The sequence below is a fragment of the Saccostrea echinata genome, unplaced genomic scaffold, assembly GCF_033153115.1.
Source record: "Saccostrea echinata isolate AGI-Se365-2 ecotype Australia unplaced genomic scaffold, CSIRO_AGI_Sech_v1 ptg000002l, whole genome shotgun sequence".
NCBI classification, from domain to species: Eukaryota; Metazoa; Mollusca; class Bivalvia; order Ostreida; family Ostreidae; genus Saccostrea; species Saccostrea echinata.
The window spans coordinates 10,727,273-10,741,426 of record NW_026889751.1 but is presented as its reverse complement, the minus strand read 5'-3'; the positions used below and the strand labels follow the sequence as shown (position 1 = coordinate 10,741,426).

Below are 14,154 nucleotides of genomic sequence, written 5' to 3'. Positions count from 1 at the left end.
GGTGACGTGATTTGCAAATGATGTCTTAATTGCCTTAATTACTATATAGAAATAACATTTTAATTCACATTAGTTTTCTTGACTGTTTTGTGAACGCAGTTGAATTTGCATTATTTTACTAAGCATTAGTTTACTGTGAATCAAATATTTAATGCGCATTCGTTTGAATATATGCTTACATATTAATAACATTTTCAAATTCACTCCCTTGTCAAAACTCCTCCTTAAAAGAGAGCAGAAAGGTATATGCAGTTTGTAAAGGTAATTATATTGATTCTTATAAATATATTTACAAGAAATACCAAAAATAATTATTACCATTGTGACCATTGAGAACAGATGAAAAGTTGTAAGAAATGTTTTAATTTAGAAATACATGTAATACATGGGAATGGAACAAGACGTCATACATATAATAATAAAATCTTTCCTATTTTTATGCTTTAGTGTACTTTGGATTGTATACTGTGAAGAAAAAGAAAAACAACTCATTTTTGTGGGGGTTTAATTTTCTTTTTTCTTTTTTGTTGTGCAAAGAGACCTATCAATTTATTTCCATAACCAACTTTTAAGGAAGCTCTAAACACTAACGAAAAATGCGTTTTGGACTTTGAGAAAATTGCTTTATTTAAAGGTGTACATATTGAGTTTATCTAGTTCCTTTTCAGCATAGGGTTCCTGCCTTATTTCTCCAGGGATAAAAGTTTTATAAAAAAGACAAATAGGTGTTAGTAAACAGAAATCACTGCTGTTCATTTACATTGTGAAAATACATGCAAATAAAGTTCCTAATTCCTTTACCTTCATCTAATATAATGTTAAGAATTCTTTTATCTATTTCAAATATTTCAGTAAATTTCATTTTACCCCAAAGGGCAGATCACTCTAACTGCATAAAACTAAATAGAATTTAGCACTCTTTAGTGAGCAGTGTTTAGAGCTTCCTTGACATTTCTAATCAAGATAATACAACTACATTTTTGAAACCACAAAATCAAATCCCACTGAACCTTTCCTCAAAAATGATACCACAAAAATAAGTGATTTTACAGTAATTACATTTAATACCCTTCTTCCTCTATCACACAGTTTTGGGCATTAAATTAGATATCCTAAAAGTATCAATTAGAGATGTATTTAAAAAGTAGCCTACTAATATGATATCAAAATTAGTAATATGTTAAAAAAATGAGCAGTTGACTGCTTTGCAATATTTGTATTTCTTCAAAAACCTTTTATATATCATTTCTGATATCAAACATGGAACCTTTTATAGGCAAGTTTGGATGAAACAGATCCCATTGAGTTTTGGAGAAGATGTTGAAAAGTTTATTTCAGAGATGCATTCACTTGCCAGTTTGAAAATCCATCTGCCTGTTGATATGTACAGTAAAACTTGGTTATAAAGAAGTCCCTGGGACCTTCAAAATTTATTCCTTATAGTATTCTTTGTATCTGTATCCATTTACCGAGTGTAATGTCTTCCAGGAGATTTGAAAATTCTTTCTTATAACCAAGATTCCATTTAATTATGTAATTGAGTTTCACTATATATTAACCTGTCTGTACATATAAAATGTATACTCTGATCAGGTAAGACTCGTTCTGAATCAGGTGAGCCATTAATAATTAAAGAAACAGTCTGACATAGGTAAATTTGCTTACTGTGGTGGGGATCAAATTTTATGGGGTTTTTTTGCAATTAATACAATTCTGTTGAAAAGTAAATTTGTCAATAGCTATCTTGTCTTACTCTATAATTTGTAAAATTTGTAGATAATATCTTAATTTATTGCTCTTGCTTATAACCACAAAAACAATGAAAAATTGGTATTCAGTTAAAAAAAATGAAGAAACCACAGTATTTTGCCTGCCAAGATAACTGCATAAGCATTTAAAGATGTACAAGAAGACAATAAATTATTTCCCAACCTGATGTTTTTGTTTGCTATCTGAAATGTTGATAATTTGCTCCTGTGTTTGGGGTTCAATCTTATTCAGCCATGATTCTACTTCCTTTAAGGCTGTTGTCACTTCCTGTCTGTCACTCTGAATCAGTAGCAACTCTTTTTCTTTGCTTTGCATGACTTCCATAACACTGGTCTGTAGCTCTTGCACATCCTGTAACTGGTGGACCATCTCAAAAGGCAAGGTTTTATTCATGGAAGCATATTTTTTCTCCTGACGTTGCATTCCCTGCTCAAGTTGCTTCACTTTAGTTGCAAATTCTTGCTGAAGCACCTGATTAATTAAAGAAATATACATGTTCATGATACACAAAAATTTGAAAAAAAACTCCACTAAATTGCTTTACATTTTACCACAGTAAAAATGGTCTTCCGACATCTTATTTTCATAAGAAAGATATTTAGGATTTAGGTATTAGAGAAACAAAATTTTCATGATTGTTGGTCTTTGTTGTATATAATATTTAATATTAAAAATATGTGTGCTAGAATAGATTACTGTTCAGTTTTGCTACTGCTTTTACCTTTTGTTCCTGCACCTTCTCCGTTACATCTGACAAATGCTTTCCAGAATCAAGGGTGGTAACTGCGTTTTTAGTTTCAGCCAACCAAGACAAGACGTCTGTTATATCTTTGTTGAAATTCTCTCTGTCTTCTACCTCCTCCTCCAATACAGCTTGTGTTTCTTGAGCTCTGCCTTGTATTCTATACAAAGATATACATAACTTACAAAACTACAGTCTAAACAATTCTAAATCTATACTTTTTCTGGAGAAGGGGGGGGGGGGTGAATTGATAGGCATTATACATGTACAAACAGAGATTCAGAATTGAATCCCAACCCTCAATCCTAGGCATGATTCTTAAAGTGAATATTCATTGAGAGATTTCCTGTACAATGAACCCATTTTGTAACCACAGTCCTGCCAAAGAGAAATGTTTAATCTATACTACAATGTATTCTACATTCTTCTGGCAACACTCGGTATCAGGTTCCTGTACTTACCTGTTTTGATCTCTTGATCTGTGTACAAGTTAGAAGTTTTGTTTGTTTTCTATGTAAGTTCTGTTAAGATCATATGAAATCAAATTGCTCTCCTCAGACCTAGTGAATAGCATGTAAATAATGTTTACAGAATAGATACCTTTCTACTTTCTCCATGACATCAAACAGTTTTTCCTGAATCTGTACCTTCCCCTCAGCGGTAGGCAGACTTTGTTCTAGAGTTTGTGCACATCTTTTCAGGGCAGTTATTTTTGGTTCAGATGCCTCTAACCTACATGTTAAGTCCTGTATAAAATATTTAAATCTATTAGACTTTCATGTACATGTAAAATACTCAAATTTGATTGGCTGAGAGATGTTTGAAAAAATATGAATAAATATATTTAATAATAAATTAGTTCACTTTACCTTTGTGTTTCTCAATTGATTGTTGAGCTCTAAGGTTGAACAATTTTCTACGTCTACCTCAGGTACTCCTTCATCAACTTCCAAAAGCACTTTGTCCAGGTTGCTTGCAAGACTAGTAAAGTCCTCCCAATTTTCACTGATGTTGCACAGTGACATTTGCTTGCTTTCTGCTGCACTGGCCAGTTCTTGCCATCGCTGGTTGCAATCACTAGATAACTTGGAAACTGCTGAGCAGCTTGACAGATTTGCAACTCTCTCCAGTTCATGGGCTTTATCATGCAATTCATTCACTTCTGGATGAACCTTCTCTAGTTTCTCAGAAAGATCCTTTAAATAAATAAGAAATTGAGTTCAAATGTATCCCCAACTGCTTTTTAATGTATACTCAAAAAATATCCATCAATTATTGTGATAATGTATGAGGACACTTTAATGTAAGGCACATGTAATTAAAATTCCATTACAGTGCACTTATATTTTATTTATATTCCTGTATTACTACTGTAAACGTGGAAATGGTTACATGGGGGAAATTTTTGCAAATTCTGCGATTAGTAAAGTTTTGCAAAATATATCACCACATGAACAGTTTCATATAAGGTACCATACTAAACAACAAAGCAGCTCATTTTGTAAATTCTTTACCTTCTTCAAAAATAACCCAGGGTTCCTTTGTTCCATGGAAATCACAAAGTTTTACCCAGTAAAAATATCCCTGTTTACAGTATAACCCCTATCCTCACTTCAAAATACTGTTACCTTGGTGGCCGTCAGCTGATCCTTCACTGCTGATTGGTTAACAAGTGGAATATTTTCATTTTTAGCAAATGCTTCTTCCAGCGTTACAAACTGCTCATTAAGAGCCATAACTGCATCCTATAGAAAGAATAATTTAATGTGTCATAATTAACTTGGTAAAGGTTGAAGAACATACATACATTCAAATATTTACAAACCAGAGAAAATATTCCAATGCTTCTTTTATGTACAACTTACTCTTCAGATTTTCTGATTTCAGGATGTACAACACAATCACCCCCCCCCCCCCCCCCCCCATTTTTCAACACCTCATACATGACAATATATACTATGTATGCATATGTACAATTTGGACAGATTTAATAAAAGTCATTTCCCTTAGATTGTTCACACATTTATTGTGAAGCAATTGTTAGTCTAATCCAATGGTGTTAACAAAACTGAGTGGTATAATATCTATGTAACCAAACCTTGAACAAGTCGAACTACAACTTTTAACCTGAAAATCCTTCCATTCCTTGCTTTTCTGTTCCAGCATCTCCTGCTTTCTGTTTGACTTTGCCATCACTGTGTTGAGTCTTTGATTGGTGTGTTTCAGTGTTTGCCTCAGAGTTTCAGTATCATTGCTATCCAGGGTAGGAAGGAGTCTTTCTGAGAGTTCCTGGACTTGTTCCATTTCATCCTGACACATGCTGGCTTCATGGAAGTAATCCTGTCAAGAAATATGAATAAATATCTAGCTTATATTTCCCAACAAAAACCAATCTCTTTTTAAATTAAGGATAATTTAGGATGAGCTGAAAGAATGCAGTTTGGTTACGAAGGTATAACCCTGGATTTTACCAGACTCAGCAAGCTTTTTACTGACTAAAGATTAGCAAATGTACTGATAAATACAAAGTATCAATTTACCAAATAATTTTAGAGTTGTTTAAATGGAAGATGTGTATTTTTTTCCTTTTAAAGTTTGTTTTTTTGTTTTTTATGAAATTTTTACAACTTAAATTAAGTTTTTTCTCATGAATTCATGCTTTTGAACCTCGATCTTTATGACCAAAATCAAAAAATTCCTCCATGCTTACCTGGTGTTCAGTGAGAGTGTCGTTTAAGTTTTCAAAGTCCAGGGTATCGTAACCCGAGTCTGTGAGAGTTTCTGCCCCTGACAACCAATCATTAATTTGTTTCATGGAGTTGTCAAACTGAACACGGTCTGCCTGAGCGGCAATAAGGTACTGCTCCTTCTTTGCGATAGCACTCTAAAATTGAAACATTCTTATAAAATATCTACAACCAAAATATTTCTTAAATTGTTGTATTCAAATGAGAAAAGAATTACCAAGATAAAATATTAAATCCAGCTAAAAACTAGAGAAGAAGTCCAAGATTCGAAAAGTTTACAGATGGAAAGACAGACAGAGAGATGCCAGACCGAATTTGATCAGAAAAATTCACTTGAACTTAAAGCTATGTGAGCTCAAAAGAAATAGATCTATATCAGTAATTAAAAAAATAAATTTGTGCAAGGTTTGTTTTATTTCTGTTTAGAAAATATGGTACTGTAAGAGAGTTACAGTCCAAAGATGCCAAGGTAGAAAACATTTTATGAAGGTGACTGTTCATTATACATCATATATTTAAAAGTTATTTTTGAATCTGTTTTCTCAAATATTTTATATACATAAATTCCTATTTGCATGTACAAATGAAATTCAAGTTTGTTTTATTTTGTTTTTCAAAGCGATTATTTAGGAAAATAGCTATGGAAAGGCATTAATTGTGCATTACTGTTAATGTTTTTTCCAAGCTGTCAATCTGCTCCAGTTTTTCAACAATTCGTTCAGGAACAGCCTCTCCCAGCTTGTCATAGTGTGCTGTTTCAGTCTGTGCTTTCTCTTTTAATTTGGTTAGTTTTTCATTGGCCTCTTTCACGATGTTCTGCAAAAAAAATACCATATATATGCTAGGACATGTATTCTTTATTCACCTGCAATAATCACTGACAACTACCGGTATTTCAGCTTGAGTATCTAGGAGGTAAGAAAAAAGATGTGGGTCTGTAAGTAAAATTTTGAATACTGTAAACCAACTTTTATTCGTGTGCAATAAATATCCGCAAGTTTCACGACCTTCTTTAACTCCTGAATATTTATCACCACGAACCGTTTATTTTGCTTTGCATTTGAAGAGAATTTTTCCTATGTCACAAAAATTAATCGTCGTGGATGGATTTCAAACTGCTGAATTGCACAGAGAGACAGTCGGAATACTACATTTTTTGGGCAATCATAATTTTTTGTGGGTCCCTAACGAAACATTCATATATTATGTTTTTCAGTTTTGTTTCATGGTTGAAGACATATGTATTTTCAGGTAAGACCATTTAGTATTCAACATTCATATCATCTTCTCAGCAGTGAGTAACAACCCTTGATAATAAAGATTTTTATTTATCATAACTTTTGTAACATGTCCATTTCAACTGTAATCTGTCCTGCCATGCTTTGTTTACCAAGGACTAGTGTGCAGTAGTACCTACCTGATGTTTATGGATAGATGAGTTTATCATGGCTGTGTCGAGATCCAGTGATCCACAGTTAGCTAATGCTTCCTCCTTCTGTTCTAACCAAGATGTAGCCTCTTCAGTTAAAAACTCAAACTCTTCAACACTCTTCTGGATGGCCTTACAATGTTTCAATTTTTTCTGCACTGCTTTCTTAAGAATGTCAGCTTCTTCTACCACTTGTTGGTGCTCCTTCCTTAAGGAACCGACATTTTCTCCGGGATTTTCCATGATGAGTTGTCGTACTTTGTTCTCGAGCTGTATAAGTTCGGAGTCTGTCGCCACTAACCTTTCTGTCATAGCCTTAAAAAGCAAAAGTATAAATTTAAGCTGTAATTAGGCAGATACACAAATTTTTACAATGCAACAAGAAAAAAGTTCAATATATGCATGGTCAAAAGCTCATGTAAGAGAAACATGTATAAATAAAATAAATTTTTTGAAAGGAGATGATAATCCAAATATTAGATGTTCATGTTTTATTGCATTTTACACACTTCTACCTCAAGAGATTTTATTCTTTGTGTCAAGTCTTGAGAGTCCACTTGTTCCAACTCGGCCTTAGCCTCGGATAAAAATGTTTTTAAATTTTTCTTCTGGGTCTCGTACTGCTGTCCCAGCGTGACTCCTTTGTGGTACTTTTTCCTCTGTTGCGTGACTTGGTCTTGTAGGATCTCGTACTTGGTGGTAATATTCAGAATACTATCAGCGTCACTACTCTGACCACTGCTTCTAAGTCTCTCCGATTCTTGGTTTAACTGGGTAATGGTTGGCTGATAAACTGATAAGGTTTCTCCAATCGCCTTTTAAAATAGAAATATTTTATACACAAATGTTTCTGCAGTATCATAAATCACTTAGTCTTTGTACTTTTTCTAATTTTTTTTCCCCCATATCCTTTTTATTTCAGAGAAAAAAAAATATCTACTTTTTTGAGGTTTACGAAAGTACAGTAAAACATGCTTATAACAAAGTGCCAGGGACGGATGATTTTGCTGCATTATACACAGAAATCGTTATATTGGTTAAGTTCACAAAAGATTTTAAAACCACGCTATATGAAAATTACTTCACTGTAAGCATCAATTCATTATAAGCATGTTTGCTATAAGCATGTTGTACTGTAGATTATACAGATCTTACTGAGTTTTACAGAAGAGGGACAAGATAATACTAACTTCACACTGCTTTAGGATTTTCTCGCCATCCACAACATCAAATCCAGAGGCTTTTGGCAGCTTTTTGAATTCTTTTTCAATATTGTCCATCCAATCAGCAGCTTTTGTAATGCTTTCCTGAGTTTCAGCTCGTGTGGTCAAAGCTTCCTTCAGGCACTGCTGTCTGCTCATAATAAGTTCTGCACACCTATTTAATGAAAAAAGAAGAAGCCCATTAGCCTCGATAGTCATGGGGAAATGCAGCAACTTTTCCAGGTTAAGAGCTATAAATACCCCTCTCCCCCCAACAATTCATTTCACAATTTTGGTAAAGAGCACTTTTCTTATTATATTCTGAAAGGCAGTTTGTCCACTAGTACAATTTAAAAAAATTTTGCATTACATTAATGTATACCTTTGGAATTTTTCATTGGCAGAGTGACTTTGTTGTTCAAGTTTTAATTTCTCGTCTTCAGGAAGGTGGCCTTTGATAGAACTTCCAGTCTCTTCTGTTACCTTCACCAGAGATTCAAACATTTTTGACTGCTTTTCTAGATTCTGTAAATTCAAAAGAAACAAAAATTAAATTCAAGTCTATGTTTGAAAAATATAAAATTACTGAAACTATAGATTCATATGTGTCATAGATTACCTGTTTAACCAGCAAGTGAAATTTACATGATTATTGCAAACATTTATTTTTTTTTAATTTATCTCAATTTATAACTACTAAATCATGAAAGATTGCATCTTCAAATATATCATCAAAGCAAGCTTTTCTATAACTAAAATATTTGTAATGAGATGGATACATGTATTCAACAATTCAAGTTTATACCGTGTAATATGTGAGCTGTTCCTCTAAAACTTCTACAGCGGAGTCCAAATTAGGCTCCGTAGCACATCTCATCTCCGTTTCTTTGCACCATTTATCAATCTTATGCTGATCAGTTTCCAAGTTCTTTCTGATAGTAACACCATCACGAAGGAAGTTATGACAAGTGGAAAGGTCATTTGCCAATGTTGAGTAGCGAGTGTTTACATCTGTAAAAAAATATAGACAAAATTATTTTTAAACATTACTCTTACCATATGACTCAACTTTCTGGTTGGCACACATGAGGTCCCAAAATGTTTTTTATGTGATAAGCTAAAAGAATAAATTCTACCATCTTTTTCCTCTTAATTAGAGAAAATATAACAAAATATTACCAGAAAGCTTTTTATCAATCTCTGTCTTTTCCTCTGGAGTACAATCAACATGCAACATTTTTCCTCTTTTCTGCAATTCTTCAATTTGAGGTTTATAGAGTGTCAGCTCATTTTGCAATGCCTATTAGAAAAATAAAAAGACATTCATCTATTTAATTCAATCAAGATTTACAGTTTAACTTAAACCCTCAATTATAATTGGGAAACTGAAAATAACTGCAGACACATGCTTCGCAGATCAACTTTAATATCCCCTTGACCTCTCAGCAAAGAATAAAACATAGGCAATCAGAGATTACAGAGCTCACCCCAACAAATGTTGTCTTTAAGTAAGGCAAAATCCCACACTAAACTAATATTCTAGTAGTGTGCATCCCTAGATGCAACATTTATGCAATTTTGGTCCAAAAGGGCTTGCATTTACTTGGTAATGGACTTACCTAAAAACTTTAAACTGGTTACTCATCCTGAAAATGTAAGTCATATCCAGCATCTGTGCCAAGTTTGAGAGTGTACATCCCTTGATGCAAGTTTGGTTCAGATAGCCCTTATAGTTTACTTTAACCTGGTCACTCATCCAGAAAATGTAGGTCAGATCCAGCATCTGAAACAAGTCCAGTAGTGTGCATCCTTAGATTATCATCCATGCAAGTTTGGTCAATATAGGGCTTATAGTTACTTGGAAATGAGACCTGCTCTAAAAACTTTAACCTGGTCACTCATCCAGAAAATGTAGGTCAGATCCAGCATCCGAAGCAAGTCCAGTAGTGTGCATCCTTAGATTATCATCCATGCAAGTTTCGTCAATATAGGGCTTATAGTTACTTGGAAATGAGACCTGCTCTAAAAACTTTAACCTGGTCACTCATCCAGAAAATGTAGGTCAGATCCAGCATCCGAAGCAAGTCCAGTAGTGTGCATCCTTAGATGTATCATCCATGCAAGTTTGGTCAATATATTGCTTATAGTTACTTGGAAATAGACCTGCTCAAAAACATTGACCTGGTCACTCATCCGGAAAATGTAGGTCAGATCCAGCATCCGAAGTAAGTCCAGTAGTGTGCATCCTTAGATGTATCATCCACACAAGTTTGGTCGATATATTGCTTATATTTACTTGGAAATGAGACCTGCTCTAAAAACTTTAACCTGGTCACTCATCCAGAAAATGTAGGTCAGATCCAGCATCCGAAGCAAGTGTGGTAGTGTGCATCCTTAGATGTATCATCCATGCAAGTTTGGTCAATATAGGGCTTATAGTTACTTGGAAATGAGACCTGCTCCAAAAACTTTAACCTGCTCCAAAAACATTGACCTGGTCATTCTTCAGCTGAAATTGCAATATCTGAAACCTTGGCTGGTACAATGAAATGTACTAGAAGCATCCTTCATGCATCTCTGATTAATATAGGGCTCATAAGTACTTGAAAAGAAAACAGCACCAAAAACCTTAACCTGGGATGCCGACACAGAAGCCGAGGGTATTACATAAGCTCCCCCAACTTCGTTGAGGTGAGCTAAAAGGGTAATGCAAATAGTATATCATCTATAAACATATATCACAAGTATCAAGAGTCTTTACTGTATACAGCTGGGAAATTTTTTTGCCCAACTTCCTGTTGCCTTTTTGCCCTCCTTGTCAGTGGACAAATTCTAAACAGAGTGAAATCAACAGAAACAGTCATCTCTCTTGAACACAACTCTATCAGAGGGTGAATTTGAAATGGGGCAACATTGATTTCATGTGTGAGAGGGTGAAAATAATACAGGGGAAAAATAACACTATATACAGTATTTAAACACTTTGTACTACATACAAAAGCTTACCCTACATCTTTCAACTTGTTTTTCCACATCTTGACTGGCTAGACTGGCAGAACTCTGAAGCTTATTGGCTTCTTTTTCCTTACTCTGGAGCCAATGATAGACCTGCTGTAGTTTGTGGTGAAATACATCCCTCTGCTCCACGCTGCTGGCTAACAGTTTCCGCTGGTCGGTGGCTAGGTGGTACACTTTGTGGTGCTGGTCACAGACCTCCGTAACCCATTGGTCCACCACCTCCCTCTCTGACTGGGGAAGATCTCGCTGCAGCTCCTCCACTTTTCCCTTCACGATTTCAATTGTTGCTTGTTTGGACTGCAACTCATCACAAAGACCCTAGAACAATTTTTAAATGAATTATCATGCTGTATTGTATCAATAAACACTCGAACTACAGTCAAGAATCACTATCTTACACTCAATGAGACAGAGAAAAAAAATGAAATATCCAAGCCTTCGATATATTGAGGTTGAAAATACATTAAGAAAAAAAGGTTTGGACTTCTAAACTCACTTTGTCATATTCATGGTAATTGAGATATTGATATTCAAGATCCGAAATTCAACTATATTTCATATACATGTATATACATGAACTAATTGTGAAAATTTTGTAATGATACCTTTAATTTTTGCAGCCTTGTTTCAGTGTTTTCATTATGTGTGCCTGGAGCCACTTCCTCAGACATTGACTTTTCTTGCTGTGTCAGCCATAGTAGATATTTGTCAACCTCTGCCTTGATATCCGAAAGATTTCCAAAAACAGCATCATACTGCTTCTTTGTTCTATCAATCCTTGACTGAAGTTCTCCATGCCTTTTGTCCCTTGACCTAACCAAGAAAAAAAAATCTTATGAATGTAAAGAATTATGGGAATTAAAGGTTCTTGATAAAGTTTTTAGGCCAAAAATGTCAAATATAGCTCAGAAAGTGACCATCGATCATGCTAGAATCCATAGTAATGTATTGTTTATAAACTTGACCTCTCTCACACAGTGAATCCAAATTTTAATGACTGTGATTGAACAACCCTCTTAAGTCATTCTTAAACTTTGCAGTGAGTGTATGAAGTTTATCAACAGGAAAATATTTATTTCACATAAGTATGTCATTGATAATCTTGATCTTTTAACCTCACATTAGAAAAGTTTACGTTGCCCTAATAAAAATGTCACCAACTATCATTTATCTCTACAGTAAAATGAAGTCTATTTGTAGTTCTTCATGTACCTATGGTATGAAATGAAAGAGTTGATAGAAGGACACATAAAGTAATACCTCCATACATTGATGCAGTTCCAAAAATCATGTATAAAATTTTTGGCATACATGAAAAAGTGCTTTACCTTAAATTTAGATATTCACGGACACTGCATACATGAAATCACATGAAATTATAAGTCTTTACAAAAAAGTGTTGACCCCAATTAAGTTTGTATTAAAGCAAAAAAAAAAGTTAATAGTATAAAGTTTTAATTCCTTGTGATTCAAGATTTTCAAAAAGTTCATAGCACATAACAGAATTGCAGGTCACATTATCCATCTAAATATGACTGATTAAAATAACAGTATGTATACAATGCATTGCTTGAAAAGGAGATTATCATAGGGCAAATAACTGCAAAGTGCTCTTCACAATTTTCAACATTTAAAATTCTAGAAGTTAATCTAATCCTCTAATGCCTGCATGTACAGTTTTATCCCCAACTCCTAATGCCTGTGTTAACCCAACCCCCACTCATGCCTGTGTTATCCTCCATACTCCCAAACTAGATTCCTACCTCAGACCATCTTCCACAAGACTCTGGTCATTTGGACTGATCTTTGGTAGGAGTTTTCCAGCTTTACTGTGTAAACCATCCAGGGAATCTTTCTGCTTATCTACATCTTCTGATAATTTCTGAAAAGGAATAAACCATGATTATCTTTCTATTGCATAGGCAATGCAGGAGTGAATCTTAATTGAAATAAATTTCTGCTTATTTTTCCATTGAAATGGTATCTTTTATAGTCAGTTTTGAAAGAACATTTTTGAAAGATCACTAAGCAGGACCAAGTAGAACTGTGTTCAATTGTTTCTTTATTAGAACTCATGATTACCAAGTCATGTTCTACAACTGTAGATTGGGATTTTAAGGCTGTATATATGTGTTTCTACAAACCTTATAATATCAACCCATTGGTACTCTGCTATGACAGGTAAAAAAGGACATAATACTGATTTTATCACACTGCATGGGTTTCTATTTTTCAAATACCAGTGAAACCATTTAATTGACAATTGATCCACTTTTTTTTTGTCTGCATGTTGCTAGTGCCCTCTTTCATTTTTCTTTCTTGGATTTACTGGTATGTTGTCTGCTCGGTGGGAGAGTGCAGCAAGGATTTTGTTTAGTTTACAAATCATGATATTCTTATAGATAAAATAAACTGTGAATTACACTGTAGAGTCTCAAATCAAAGGACAGACAACTGAACTGCATAAAAGTACCCAAGCATTAGAACTCTTCAGTGTAATACACATGCAGTTTGTATTCTAAACATTATGTTAGAGCAAAATGAAGTAATTGAATACTTTATTGGCATGCGTTTTCCCCATTCAAATTAAAGTCATTTCTATTCATCAATACTTTATTGTCTTTAAATAATTTGTCCTGAAGGAGAATGGCAAGTACCCCAAGTTGAAAATGACGAACACAACATTTTCACCTCTGTATAATATAATTATGTCAAAGTCCAAATATTTAGTGTGACTGTTTTTAAAAACCACTGACTTAAAATCTGTTTACCTCAACTTTTCTCATTTTTTTTTAAAGTTATGTCTATAAATGTGAAATTTTCAAGTAATTTTAAAGGTACATGTATCAGCTTTTGATACATCATATTAAATTCTCATTATAATAGATGTTTATAGGGTGTTGCATGGCCTTATCCAGTTACCAGAATATTATTATAAATGCATGGTATGCAGTGTTTAACACCTAGGAATATTGTATTCTATTAGAAACTCTAATTACTGCTTGTATTCTCTAGTGAATTTCACCTACAGTAGACAACCAATAGGATTCCCTGGCTGCATTATTGAACACAATGCCTGTGAATTAAATATCAAATTGCATAATACAGTATAACTTGGTTATACAGAACTCAGTTTTAAGGATATCTCAGTTATATGGAATTTTTTTAAATGAATCTCCTAGGTGATTTTTTACTATGTCCCCAATACAGCTATAAAGAGTCTCCATTATAAATGAATAAAATGGA

The 14,154-nt window shown here is 33.9% G+C and overlaps 1 protein-coding gene across 1 annotated transcript in view; it reads right to left on the bottom strand.

Moving 5' to 3' along the window:
* The window catches only part of LOC133172374 (muscle-specific protein 300 kDa-like), a 144,583-nt gene that overhangs the window by 39,725 nt on the left and 90,704 nt on the right, over window positions 1–14,154 (bottom strand). The window contains exons 85-101 of the mRNA XM_061307249.1: window positions 12,672–12,790; window positions 11,514–11,721; window positions 10,897–11,226; window positions 9,070–9,190; window positions 8,696–8,901; window positions 8,273–8,415; window positions 7,879–8,065; window positions 7,204–7,503; window positions 6,677–7,003; window positions 5,926–6,075; window positions 5,223–5,396; window positions 4,640–4,852; window positions 4,141–4,257; window positions 3,382–3,708; window positions 3,113–3,258; window positions 2,492–2,672; window positions 1,933–2,241 (exon numbers count right to left, since the gene is read on the bottom strand). Of these exons, the coding sequence (XP_061163233.1) occupies window positions 1,933–2,241; window positions 2,492–2,672; window positions 3,113–3,258; window positions 3,382–3,708; window positions 4,141–4,257; window positions 4,640–4,852; window positions 5,223–5,396; window positions 5,926–6,075; window positions 6,677–7,003; window positions 7,204–7,503; window positions 7,879–8,065; window positions 8,273–8,415; window positions 8,696–8,901; window positions 9,070–9,190; window positions 10,897–11,226; window positions 11,514–11,721; window positions 12,672–12,790 (3,558 nt within the window). The remainder of the gene's footprint in view (window positions 1–1,932; window positions 2,242–2,491; window positions 2,673–3,112; window positions 3,259–3,381; window positions 3,709–4,140; window positions 4,258–4,639; window positions 4,853–5,222; window positions 5,397–5,925; window positions 6,076–6,676; window positions 7,004–7,203; window positions 7,504–7,878; window positions 8,066–8,272; window positions 8,416–8,695; window positions 8,902–9,069; window positions 9,191–10,896; window positions 11,227–11,513; window positions 11,722–12,671; window positions 12,791–14,154) is intronic.